We start from the raw sequence: 13,622 nt of genomic DNA on the forward strand, positions 1-13,622 counted from the left end.
CTAGATGATCAACCTTTTCTGATCGATTCCACAATAATCCTTTCACAATGCAGTCGCATGACCATAACTGGTTTTATCTTTTAAGTTTCACATCTTACTTTATATATAAAGTTGAGTTCTTGTCATGCGATTGCATTGTAAAAGAAACGTTGTGGAATCGATCAGAAAAGGTTGATCATCTATCAAGATGATAAGAAATTTTGCCTAGTCTTGGTACAGTTACAAGCACTGTACACAGAAAGTTGTTTATGGGACTACACGAACATGTAGCAAAAAAATCCGTCCCGAAGTTATGATGTTACAGCCATATTTAGAATATTAAAGCATTTGAAGAGCCTTGCTTTTCAGGGAACATATTTTATCTGATGTTCTTCCACATTGCATAATACAATGATAACGCTCACAAATCATTTTTTCACCTCTTTCAAGAACTCAATCTTCTCTTTAAGCTATCGAACATGTTGAACAATTAAACTGAGTTAGACAATACCACCTGTGCACTAAGAAACACATATAATTAAGCGCCTTATAAATGTCATTATTATCGTTATTATTATTTCTATGTCTGTTTTTCTTCTCCTAGGTTTTAACAAAGTGAAAGTAAATCTGCCCCTGTATTGATTGACAACATTTTTCTATACACATTCATTTAAACATGTTGATCGGCATCGACATCTCTGTATGAAGCAGGAGTAAATTGTGGAACACGATGACATCACTGGACTACCATCGCATAAAGAAGACCAGTTAACTCCCCAATGTATTTAGGGACCGTTTCACGTAGGATATATTTCCAGATTTCGTTCTGAGCACGCATGAGAATGTCCGTGTCGAGTTGACTATTCTTGAAGGCGGGGCAGGTGTAGACGAATGCCTCTCGCATAACAATCAAAATGATACAACCTGGTGGAAAAGAGTCAGAATAATAATAAAATGAGGGGTGTGGGAGAAAAGAATGATAAAGGAATAGAGATAGAGACGAAGAAAGATAAAAAGAAAGAAAAAGATAATTTTCAAGTTTTTGTTTTAATGGAAAACCCTTTCAATACCCAACGTTGCTCTTCACAGGGACCTTGTCTGTGCAATTAAACAGACATATTAAAACATTACAACATTACATAAAAATTCAGCAAAAAAATATAAACATTTAGAAAGAATGCAAAATATACATGGTTAAGCTAAAAACAGAAATTAAGCTTAACTCCTGAAAATGTTTACCACCCCCCCCCCCCCCCCCCCAAAAAAAAAAAGGACATTGAAATTTAACGTGATAGAATAGATACGAATTGCTTCTCGGAGTGCTCCTGTAGAAGTTTTTCAGACCTGGAAAAGTTGTTGAGTACAAGGTTTTGTGTTGATTTGTGTTCTAGATGGGTATCGAAGTAAATTCAGCTTGGCTGTCAGCTCGGCAACCTTGGGCAACTTTTTTAATAGCCATATTAGCATAATCATCTAATGAGCATATGTGCAATATGTAATAATGTTGCTAATCTCAATCCAGGAAGCCTAAAAAACATGGACAATACGACTTGCTTATAGTCCTGTACAATTTTTTTCAGACCTGGAAAAGTTGTTAAGAACAAGGTTTTTTGTTGATTTGTGTTCTAGATGGGTTTTGAAGATAATGAGTTTTAGAGTGTTAGACCCCATTTCCGTTGGCGAGGCAATGGGGCCGACACGGGTTAAACTAAACATACCTAATCACTCCTTATCCCAAATCGATGCTAATTTGTGATTCAATATGTATTCATACTTGAACAAGTAATTGGCAACGAGTTATTGCATTCATCTATCATATATTAATTGATTTCGATAGTCAGGATACGAATCGGATACATCAGTTGTTGATATAGGTAGGAAAAACATTATGGCTTGCATTCTGACTATTTCATTTACGAGCTAATGCAAAATGAAATAATTCGAGACTAGACAATTTACAAAGATGTACTCATAAAATTAGAATACATTATGAAAATGGCCCATTCAAAAAGGGCGTGTTACTATGTATGATGTGGCCCGGAAGTGATTTTTTTTTTTTAATTTACACAATAGCCTGTAATTTTACGGCTTTAATTTCAAAGAACCCGCTCGCGACGAGTCTAGCTAGCAATGAAAGCTTGGAAAGAGGTCAAAAACAATTAGACTTTGATTATTTATTGCTTTGCCTCACTGTTTTATAAAGGTAAAACTATAGCAATGAAAGCTTGGAAAGAGGTCAAAAACAATTAGACTTTGATTATTTATTGCTTTGCCTCACTATTTTATAAAGGTAAAATAAAAACTGAATAAATACTGAAATTCGAATCCACAACTCCAAAGTTGTATTACGTTGTCCTTACCGATTGAGATAACGATGAGCTGATTAAAGGTGGATTTGAATGATTATTATAACCCTACCACTAACCCTAACGGTTACCATGTGCGCATGCGCAGGTTTAGCTAGCTAGCTAGACTCTTCGCGAGCGCGTTTATTTAAATTAAAGCCGTAAAAACCACAGGCTGCCTTGTAAATTTAAAAAATGCGGCCCCGAAAGACCTATACATAATTTAGTTGGTAAATGTCGTGTTTTTACCTTTCTTTGCTACCCGAAGTAGTTCTGGAAACACTGCTTGTGTTACACATCCCTGGTTGAATGACCCTACACACACGATAGCGTCATAGGTACCTGTAATACAACCACGAAGGAGGACATTATGAGCAAGAATGTGTTACCTAGTGTCATCGATATTTCATGATTGGTTATTAAGGGTATTCGGATTTCAGCTGCGATGCAAATTGTATTGTTCTGTTCTGAATGAATTGCTAATAAAGGCCTAAACATATTTCATGGCCTTCATTCGTCAAAATTTAAAAAATCTAATTTACAAATTCAAAACCATTATTATCTAACAAAGTTGCTTCATGTATAGATATTATTAGACTTGTTCCAGAAAAATGTAACATCCTTTTCAAACTTCTTCTTGAGTTGAGTTTTACCTTTTAAATTATTACAAATCAATAAAGAACCGAGTCCACCAATACATGAGGATGCTCCGATTGTTTCGAAGACACCGAGGATGCATGAAATTGAGGATAAATATAATGCCCGAACATTATCTGCAATATTTGTTTCATAAAGTAACAGGGATCATTTGCCAATGAATTACCCTCATCTCAAAGTTCACAAATTTATATACAGTCGACCGAAAAAGTTGGATGTGGATGATTACATAACTAGCCAATAGAAAATGTTATACACCTCTCTTTAGAAATCTTGCCATCTGATTGGTCGAAATTGGAGTCGTGATTTTAGCCATTCCCGTAAAGAAACGAACAATGCCAGTAACGGTTAATAATAATTGAGTGAGATTCCCAAAGATTCCGGGTACCGGGAAAATAGTTAAGTTTTGATTAGATCCCCATTGGTTTACGTGTTAAAATTTTCTTTTGCCAGCGCAGATACCATACAGAGCTTTTTGTCTGCGATTCCCAAATGATTGTAACATTCAGTCATCTTTCCAGCGAAGATTAACAGACAGTGTGTCAGATTTTATGTGATTTTTTAACCAATCTTTACTCGAGAAAATGATTGTGTCAATTCGGTATATAAAAGATATATCGACTCGGGTCATGGCAGGATGCAACGTCCCCTTGAGCCTTTAAAACAGCCAGTCCTCTCATAGCAGTCGATATCCCCTGTCATTAGCATTTGCTAATAGCAGGTGAGGTGTTACGAATGAAATCAATTTTAAGTCATCCGTCCACTCTCAGTGCATATATTGATTATGATCTACGTCATTGCTTCCACCAAATTTGTCTCACCATCCTGACAAGAAAGCCCCTGCCCTATGACGTCACAGGCCTCTAGTCGGGAATAGACTCCTGTCTGTTTCGCATGAGTGAGCATGTCCTGAACCAGATCAACGCCATCTATATTCACATAGCCTTGTGAATGAAGCTAATATAATAGGGGAATCGTAATAGAATGAAAATCAGTAACACCGTAAGAAGCTTTTTGGACATATTTATAAATGATAAGTGAAGATCTAGGTGTGTAGTGCATTTTTGGTTAATCCTTGTTTCATGACACACCTCAAGTGTTCGAAGTGTCCTTATCAAACCCAATAGAGTCCAGAATTTGCCTGGTCCTTTATATTTCCCTACACACTGGATTCAAGCCGTCCTAATTAATGATCACGCCATCATCGGCTGGTAGCAAGTAAGTAGGGAGAGGTAGCGTTGGTGTGGTGGAGATCAAAATTAAATAGGCCAGATTCTGGACTAAACACAATACTGCTCATGAAGTTAAACCGTTCTGAAGCCATTGGGAAAGGCTAGTTCGCTGGTACAAATTATTGGTGGATGCTGCCAGGTGTTAAAATTACCAAAACGAGAAGAATTTGACTCAGTGTTGCTTAAGTGCCTAGATCTTTGTAATTATAGTTTTGCAATATTTATGTACTTATGTTTTAATCATTTCATACCAATTAGTCTTTCCAGCAAATTTTGTCTTAATTCTGCATTACATTCATATAATACTCGAAGTCTATCTAATTTTCATTTAAATAAAATAAGACTAATTATAACTAAGAAATCAATTTTTTTAAGGAGTCACAATTGTGGAATAATATACCTTAAGATAAAAAAATCTAGTCCATCGATTAACGTTTTTAAAACGAGATATAAATCATTTTTAATCCAGCAAAATAAATAAAGATTGATTATGTACAAGGTCTGATTTTGGGTTTGGGTTTGTTTTTGTCCCCCCCCCCCCCCCCCCTCAAGTAGGTTTTTTTTTTTTTTTTTTTTTTTTATAATCACCCTCTCAAACAACAATACAATACTGTATTATACTTTATTACTGTTTTGGTGGCAGCTGTCTCCACGTTCATATATATTTTTGTTGTTGTATTGTATTGTAAATGTTTCTCTTTAACTTGTACGCTATGTGTGACTTGTACGCTATTTGTTATGATGTTTTTATGATGAATGAAATAAAGTTCAATTCAATTCAATTCAATAAGTCACATGCACCGCACAGAGAGTTGTGCAAGATTACGCACACATGTGGCTTGCCTGTTTAGTCCAAGCATTTCAGATATTTGTTGTCATATTTCGAATATGAGAGAGCAATCCATTGCAGCAACGTTTATTCCAAAAATAGCCTATTCTTCCAAACATGACATTAAAAAAGCAACGAGGGAGGTCACATATTACTTTACACCTTTTAGACAGAACTCACCCTTCGCTTTAAAGGGATTGGGTATCTTTGCCTCACTGCCCTCACATTCTAAACAACATCCTAGATTTAGCTCATGCTGCAATCATAATTACAAACCTTTAGGTCAGTCAGGAATCCCATGAAATTTACAAGCCGATCGCCTTTCTGATTATCAAGATATTTATGATTGGAATTAGAAATGTCAAAAACTGTTTGCCAAAGAGTTTTGGACAGTTTTGTTTATAACACTACAGTCTATTGGGGAAAATGAGTATGGTAAAACCGGTCACTCAAAGATTTTTACTTTTTTGAAGCACTTCAAGATCATTCTGAAGCGCAATTTTTTTTGAGGGCTTCAATATTACACCCTATCACAGACACAGACACAGACCTTTAAGCTGTATTATGTACCTCTTTGCCAACCAATCCAGTTCCACAGGCCACGTCTAAGATCTTCTTGCTTTTATCTGGCATCAACTTGGAGAGTTTCTGTGCAGCTAGATGAGGGCCTTTGTATAACATTTGTTCATTATCCTGGAACAAGAAGATGGTTTTATAACTATTTCGTATGATTAGTATTATTATTATTATTAATATCATTATCATTATTGTTAATATCATTATTTATTATTGTTAATATAATTATTATTATTATTATCATCATTACTATTAGTAATAGTATTGTTATTATTAACGTTATTGTTATTGTTTATTGTTATTATCATCATTTTCATCATCATCATCATCATTGTTATTACTTCTACTATTGTTAGTTCAGTGCAAGTGAGAATAGCGTAACCATGGGCAGAACAACAAGAAACATTTAACAGTGCTGATATAAATTGCTAAGTGAGTATTGGTATAACATAATCAGGTAGCTCTAAAAAGGTTTACACAATCAGGGAGGTGAAAGAAAAGGAGGCGAAACTCTTGTAATTTATTCAAACGCATTCTTGAGTTCTAAAGCGTAACAATGGGATGTGTAACATTCCACTTGGCTTTGAAGTTCCATGCTCCGAACCGCGCTTCCACTGCGGGGACTTTCGGAAGCCAGGCACCAGTTTTACATTTATTACAAAATATTAAATTACCGGCAAAATTTCAGTGTAAATAAGAAACTTTATATGGGGATTTTATTGGGAATAGTGCATCAAACAATTTTTCAAATTTAGAACTCCGTCCTTCCTTTAATTTGTGTGCCAGAGTCAAAAACTCAATATTTTAGGATGATGCGCTAATTTGTGCATGCTTTAAAGTCCCGTTATTTGATCCATGATTTACAATCTTCAATAACATTAAGTTTGCTAATGTGTGTTTTCGCGTGTTTTTTTGTATTTTTCAAGTTTAAAAAAGGATGAAATTACACAAGTTTGTGTTCGCTTGTTCTACTCTTTACACATTCAACAATGGATGAGAAATCATTGGAAGGGACAGCGAACAGTTGCTGTGATACCATTTTCTGATGTAGGAATTCTAAATCCCGAAATTTCATGCGCTCTTTTATCTCACCACCTGGTCAACAGTTGCAGATTAGCGCATAACTTTTCGGCGGCTTGGAGCATGGGGTCAAAGGAGAGCGGCTTGATTCCAGTCCTTCTCTATCACGTCCCTGACACAATGAGTGAACAACGATATATTGTGAGAAATGACGAAATACGAGAAATACTAACCCAAGGAAAAGTGAGTAAATTAAGCCTTAAAGGCCGTCTGTACTAATTTGGCCAGGAGGGATTACACCACACAGCGTGGTCACTGACAGGTGGCTATCTCATCAACTCAGCTCTCAATTAACATATGAAAAAGATGATCATAGGGGACCAATGGTCACCGCTTATGGACTGTTTTCTATATAGAGGGAGCAAGTAGCTACAAGTAGTACAGTGGGCTAGGTGATAATATGGAATATATCACCTAGACTTATTTAGCACCCATACCCCTGCGTGAAGAGAGAGGTAAACGAAACCCCAAATACAATCGTAACCACCCATTCCCGCACCCGACTAAACTTACAAACTACCTTCAGGGTTCTCTTGTAGACTCCTCTTTTTAGTGGTACAAAGCACTTTGAAATTGGTCAAGAAAATTAAAAGAAAATTTTAAAAGCTGGTACCAGAAAATGTCCACGGGGTTCTAATGACAGTGAGCTATTAAGCAATTTACATTTTTGTTTAAACGCTGAATTCCCTTACTTTACGATCAAAGCGGGTAGTTTAGGATACTGAGGCCCACGCATGAAGTTCGCTGAATTTAGCATTTTGTTTACACCATTAGCTATTATATTGTAATTTAAATATAACAATCAATCCGAGACCAAATTTTGAAAGTGTGACATGTCCCAACCCTAAATGACAGACTACGTAAATATTTTTTCTAAAAAAAAATTCAATAGATGCTTTTATTTCGGTCAATTAATGCCAATTTAAGCCAATTTATTTATTATTTCTTTAAAAGTAAAATTTTTATCAAGAGTATAAAGCATTCTTTTATTCAATACTACTGGGTGATCTATGGTTCCTCTTATTTTTCTGCTTCTATTCAAACCAACTAGATATCAGGGCGGACTTCCCCTTTATAGCTAGGTGTTACTAATTTCATATCTAATTTCAACACCTAACCCTTAAAGGTAGGTAGAAATTCAACAGGCTTGTGAAAGCTATATAATAAAAGATGATTTTTCAATGATTCAAAATAGAAGAGTTAGATATGCAACACCATGCTATGCCCTCTTACTCTTCAAACCGTTAGCTTAAATTTCTAGCATGCTTTAGGATATCATTGGAAATTAATAATAAATGAAAATGTATACCTCATCATATGTCTCTGACCATCCCTTGTAGGCTTGTTCCAGACGCTTTAGATCAAGATCCCCAGAGGATGCAGAGTACATATTCTTCCAATGTAAATCATCTTCACTAGTTCCTGTTGTCATTGACATTGTCTTGTAATGTATCAAATTAACATACAGAATAAGTCAAGTGTATGAGTGCATCAACAACTTCCGACTAGCATGGGCTGAGCATGGACGTGGTCTGAGGCTGATACGCTTATAGCCCGTTCAGCTCGGCATTATTCAGCCTGATAGCCACCTCACAAACGAGATTAAAAATCAAACACGCCGTACCGTGAGACCGCTCAGCGCGCGCCACAATGCGTGTGCGTTCAAGCGGCCAGAGGCTTCGACTAACGGGATTCTACCGCATGCGCAGATCATTTGCCAATCTGGCTTTAGGCCCGGTCACACAGCCCTTTACGGGCGTATCGCGGCCGAATCACGGCCAAAAATTTCTGCCCGTGAAGCAGACGCTGTTGGACGCGTTGAGGTCGCGATAAAGACGCGATACAGCCGTACTTTACCCGTCGTTACACGCGGTAAGAAATTCACACGCGGTTGGCCGCGCGAAAAAGTTTTGGGCTGCCCAAAAATTTAGACCGCGGGTAATCGCGGGCGGTACACGTGGTACACACGCGGTAAAGACGCGGTACAGACGCGGAACGAACGTGCTAGGACGTGCTACGGCCGCGGTTAAGACGTGGTTACACGCGGAATTGGACGCGAAATTTTAGCAGGTAATCGCGGGTGGAGCACGGTCATAGCACGTTTGTTCCGCGTCTGTACCGCGTTGTTATCACGTGCATTAGCGTGTGTACCGCGTGTAAGCGTGGTAGGCCGCGGTACCGCCGCGCTTCACCCGCGATAAGGACGCGGAACAGTCGCCGGCGTCTGTTCCGCGGGCATACCACGGGTAAACCGCGGGTATAAGCCAATTTTGCACATTTTCCACCACGGGCAACCGCGGGCAAAAAAAAAATCGCGAAATTTTACCCGCGATACAGACGCGAAAGGCTGTGTGACCGGGCCTTTTGTCATGTCGAGAACACGTTGCACGGCCGTTCTCTGCTGTGCTCCAAGCCTCTCAGTTCTTTCAGCTCTTTCGTAAGGGTTTTCTTCTTCGTTATCTTTTCTTCTTCTTCTTCGCCTCATTCTTATTTTGTTCTTCTTCTTTCTCTTTTTATTTAGATACTCAATTTTATGAGAAAAATACACAATTTATAAGAAATTAAAGATTTGAATGTAAATCTCTGTTGCATCATATTCATATGAAATAATTTACCAGCCTAAATTGACGGTTATAACATTATTTTGTCGGACATTATACTATAGCGAAAAGATATAGACAAGATAAAATGAAACTAAAGAAGAACCCAGAATGGGGGAGGGTTGGGGTGAAAGGAGAGACAAAATAGAATAATAATAAATAAATACAGTAAAGACTATACCGATGTGCCATTTGAAGAGCAAAATAATTAGTTTGTTTTATTTACTAATGTAAAGCGCTTTGAGCATGTTTATGCCATATAAATATCAATATGTATGAATATATTGCCAAATTTTGACAATTGTAGTTTGTAAGTATATGTATTGACAAAGTACATACAAATAAAACCGACACAGAAATGTCTGCAAGTATTTGGGACCTATATAGAATGTGCGAAAAGAGCTTTGTCTTTGTCTTTGGCCCATGCATGTTCCCACAGCTGAGTTACGTAAGAGGAACAATGAACGTTGCTGAGGGTACGGGTCGTTGTCATGGCTAGTAATGGGAAGTAAGGTAAGGGTATAATTGAATAATTGGATGACAGATCTGAGATTATATTATCCAACAAAAAAAAAGAGAAGAGTATGAATTTACAAATAGTTCCAAAAAATAGAAGAAAAAATAAATAAAGTGAAAGGCGTAAATATTCTAAAAAAAGAATGAAACGCCGATAATACCAAACAACAACAACAACAACAATGAACTGACTTTGTATTCATGTATAACCCTGGTTTATGTTGTTTTTGGGGAGGGAAAGGTCTTGTTGTTATTGCAGTTGTCGTTGCTGTTTTTTAAATTTTTACATGGGATCACGTTCCGACATTCTCATAAATAAAAATCATATAACGTAAAGCCAGACTTTGTCCTATCTGAAACACTCATTCAAAGACAACAATCATGCACGATAAAGGAATGGACAGGAATATGTGATAAAGATAAAATGTCACAGACAAATAGATAATTATAAGAAATGATTGTTTCTCTCTCTTTTTCTCTCTGCTTATGTGTGTCTCTCTCTCTCCCTCTATCTCTCACTCGGTCGCTTTCTCTGTCTATCTGCCAATTTTGTTCCGCCGGCACCATTCCTTTTTTGAGATAAATTATTATAAAATAATGATGATGTACACACTTTATTATACCTTATATTTATTATAGGGAGCGAAGTGAAAAACGAGCGGCTTATAATGTCTAAATGCGAAGAATATTACTGTACAATAATTATATTTCCAAAGTAAAACTTTTGAATGAAAATCTCTGTTGCAGCAAATTGATATAAACACTGTTTATTATGCTATATTTTTTAAAAATATTATACGTCGGACATTATACTTAAGCGAAAAGATATCTATATGATAACAAAAAGGACAGACTAAAGGCGACAAAAATCGGAGCTGGGGTGGGGGGGGGGGGGAGGATGATCGGAGAGACAAATATCATATAAATAAATACAGTACGGACTACGTCCAACTTTCTATCTCTCTCGCCCCCTTCCCCTCCCCTCCCCTTTCTCTCTCTCTCTCTCTCTCTCGCCCGTTCTCTCTTTCTCTTTCTATTTCCCCCTCTCTCTCTCTCTCTCTCTCCCCCTCTATATGTCTCTCTGTCTATCTGGCAATGTCGTTTTCCATCTTCATTTTTTTTTTTTAAATGTTTTCTATTCCTCCGTTTGCTTGTATGCCGACATCATCTCTTCCTTGAGATTAATTATTTTAACGTAATTATCCTTGATGATGTACACATTATACCTTATATTTATTTTAGGAAACGAAATAGAGAACGAGCGGCTGATAATGTCGAAATGCGAAGAATATTACTGAACAATAATTATATTTCCAAAGTAAAACTTTTGAATGAAAATTTCTGTTGTATCAAATTGATATAATTTTTTTTTTTAAATTCTATATTTACAATACTATTATACGTCGGACATTATACTTCAGTGAAAAGATATCTATATGATGAAGAAAAAAAAAGGGCAAACTAAAGGGTAAAAAAAAATCGGAGCTGGGGGGGGGGGGTGATCAGAGAGACAAATATTATATAAATAAATACAGTACGGACTACGTCCAACTTTCTATCTCTCCCGCCCCCTAGCTTTCCCCTCCCCTTTCTCTCTCCCTCTCTCTCTCTCTCTCTCTCTCTCTCCCTCGTTCTCTCCCTCTCTCTCTCTCTCTCTCTCTGTCTTTCTGTCTATCTGGCAATGTAGTTTTCCATCTTCATCTTTTTTATAATGTTTTCTATTCCTCCATTTGCTTGTACGCGCGCCGGCAGCATCTCTTCCTTGAGATTAATTATTATAACGTAATTATCGTATCAGGACAATTACCCCCTGGGCAATCACCCCCCCGGAAAATTACCCCCCGGAAAACTACCCCCCACGGACAATTACCCCCTGGAAATTTACCCCCCGGAGAATTACCCCCCAAGGACAATTACCCCCCATGGACAATTACCCCCCGGAAAATTACCCCCCGGAGAATTACCCCCCGAGGACAATTACCCCCCCAAGACAATTACCCCCCGGACAATTACCCCCGGAAAATTACCCCCCGGAGAATTACCCCCCGAGGACAATTACCCCCCGAGGACAATTACCCCCCGGGGACAACTACCCCCCGAGGACAATTACCCCCGAGGACAATTACCCCCCGAGGACAACTACCCCCCGAGGACAATTACCCCCCGGAAAATTACCCCCCCGGAGAATTACCCCCGAGGGACAACTACCCCCCGAGGACAACTACCCCCCGAGGACAATTACCCCCGAGGATTTTAATTTATTTATGACAGAATAGATTTGTTTCATACAGGGGTTGTGTATAAACATATTTGCAATAGTCATATTTAATTATATTTTATGTGAATGTATGATAAAAATATTGTTAAGGAAGAGTTTTCTAGTACTACAGTGCAAATAGGCGGGGAGCTCACAAGACACGTCACGGAGTTGCATATTTGTGTTTGCACCTTCAACAAATCATAATTTTCTAATTTTTAATTGGTGAAACTTCTTCAAACTCTAGGCCATATGAAAGCTAGAAACATCCACTACCTCCATTCCATCCTTGTGAAGTTTGACTTATTATGCCACATGTATTGAATCAAAGTCAATTGCCAGAAGACGCATGTATCAAATCAAAGTACGGAATTTACATTTCTTAGAAATTTAACAATACATTGCGCGCAGATGAGTACGCGTTACAGCCAGTCTCCCCCAAAATGGCACAACAAAGAAATTAGGATGTAAGATTTCATTATTTATGCATCCTCTGTAACTTTTCTAATCAGCTGATCGTATATTTGTCTTTGTATGTATAATGGGCCCTCATCCATGATCTATTCCAAAATTAAGGTTTTCTTCATGTTTATAGATGTAATGTAATGTATAAATATATATATATATATATATATATATATATTTTCTGTTGTCATAGTAAACTAAAATATGTTTTCTTGTACTGTAATTTTTTTTGAAATAAAAATTGCAGTCAAGTTAAATATATGGTATGCACGGTGCCATATTAAAAGAAAATAAGTATCCGCTCTCTGGTACATTCATCTCAATGATTTTGTAATTCCAGAGCAGCGTTTTTCAACTAGGGTGCCGCAAGAGAATGTTAGTTACATAACAACATTTTTTTGGAAAACGTTGATTTTGTGAGGAAAAAAATATCAGAAACGGTAAGAGTATTTATTTAAGAGAAAAAAAATGTAACAAAAATAATAAAATGTCTTTCTACCTTGCTCGCTGACAATATTTTGCGAATATATATCTTTTATTTCGAAATTAAATTGTTACCATACTCTCATTATATTTATAAACATGATAAATCAAGGCAACGAGAGGCCCGAATATCCTCATATTCGTGTATCAAGGTCATGACCGAATATATCACTTAAAGGCCCGGTCACACAGCCTTTCGCGTCTGTATCGCGGGTAAAATTTCGCGATTTTTTTTTGCCCGCGGTTGCCCGTGGTGGAAAATGTGCAAAATTGGCTTACCCACGGTTTACCCGTGGTATGCCCGCGGAACAGACGCCGGCGACTGTTCCGCGTCCTTATCGCGGGTGAAGCGCGGCGGTACCGCGGCCTACCACGCTTACACGCGGTACACACGCTAATGCACGTGATAACAACGCGGTACAGACGCGGAACAAACGTGCTATGACCGTGCTCCACCCGCGATTACCCGCTAAAATTTCGCGTCCAATTCCGCGTGTAACCACGTCTTAACCGCGGCCGTAGCACGTTCTAGCACGTTCGTTCCGCGTCTGTACCGCGTCTTTACCGCGTGTGTACCACGTGTACCGCCCGCGATTACCCGTG

The 13,622-nt window shown here is 37.8% G+C and overlaps 1 protein-coding gene across 1 annotated transcript; it reads right to left on the reverse strand.

Annotated features, from left to right (window-relative positions):
- Nucleotides 1-278: 278 nt before the first annotated feature.
- Nucleotides 279-8,361, reverse strand: LOC115923789 (methyltransferase-like protein 27). Its single transcript, XM_030985105.1, has 5 exons — nucleotides 8,008-8,361; nucleotides 5,613-5,735; nucleotides 3,803-3,938; nucleotides 2,574-2,666; nucleotides 279-903 (listed from the first exon to the last, which is right to left on the reverse strand). The coding sequence occupies exons 1-5, from the start codon at nucleotides 8,134-8,136 to the stop codon at nucleotides 716-718; spliced, it is 669 nt and encodes a 222-aa protein (XP_030840965.1). The 5' UTR covers nucleotides 8,137-8,361; the 3' UTR covers nucleotides 279-715.
- Between the last annotated feature and the right edge of the window lie 5,261 nt (nucleotides 8,362-13,622).

This window comes from Strongylocentrotus purpuratus, unplaced genomic scaffold (assembly GCF_000002235.5).
Source record: "Strongylocentrotus purpuratus isolate Spur 01 unplaced genomic scaffold, Spur_5.0 spur5_contig_835, whole genome shotgun sequence".
Lineage (NCBI taxonomy): Eukaryota > Metazoa > Echinodermata > Echinoidea > Camarodonta > Strongylocentrotidae > Strongylocentrotus > Strongylocentrotus purpuratus.

What these genes read in the sequence shown, in the direction of transcription:
- LOC115923789 (XM_030985105.1), bottom strand. Translation starts at nt 8,136, where the DNA reads ATGTCAATGACAACAGGAACTAGTGAAGATGATTTACATTGGAAGAAT. An exon ending in CTGGATTGGTTGGCAAAGAG is followed by an intron (nt 3,939 to 5,612) that starts GTACATAATACA and finishes CTATTATATTAG; the next exon opens with CTTCATTCACAAGGCTATGT. An exon ending in GGGGCTTTCTTGTCAGGATG is followed by an intron (nt 2,667 to 3,802) that starts GTGAGACAAATT and finishes GTTGTATTACAG; the next exon opens with GTACCTATGACGCTATCGTG.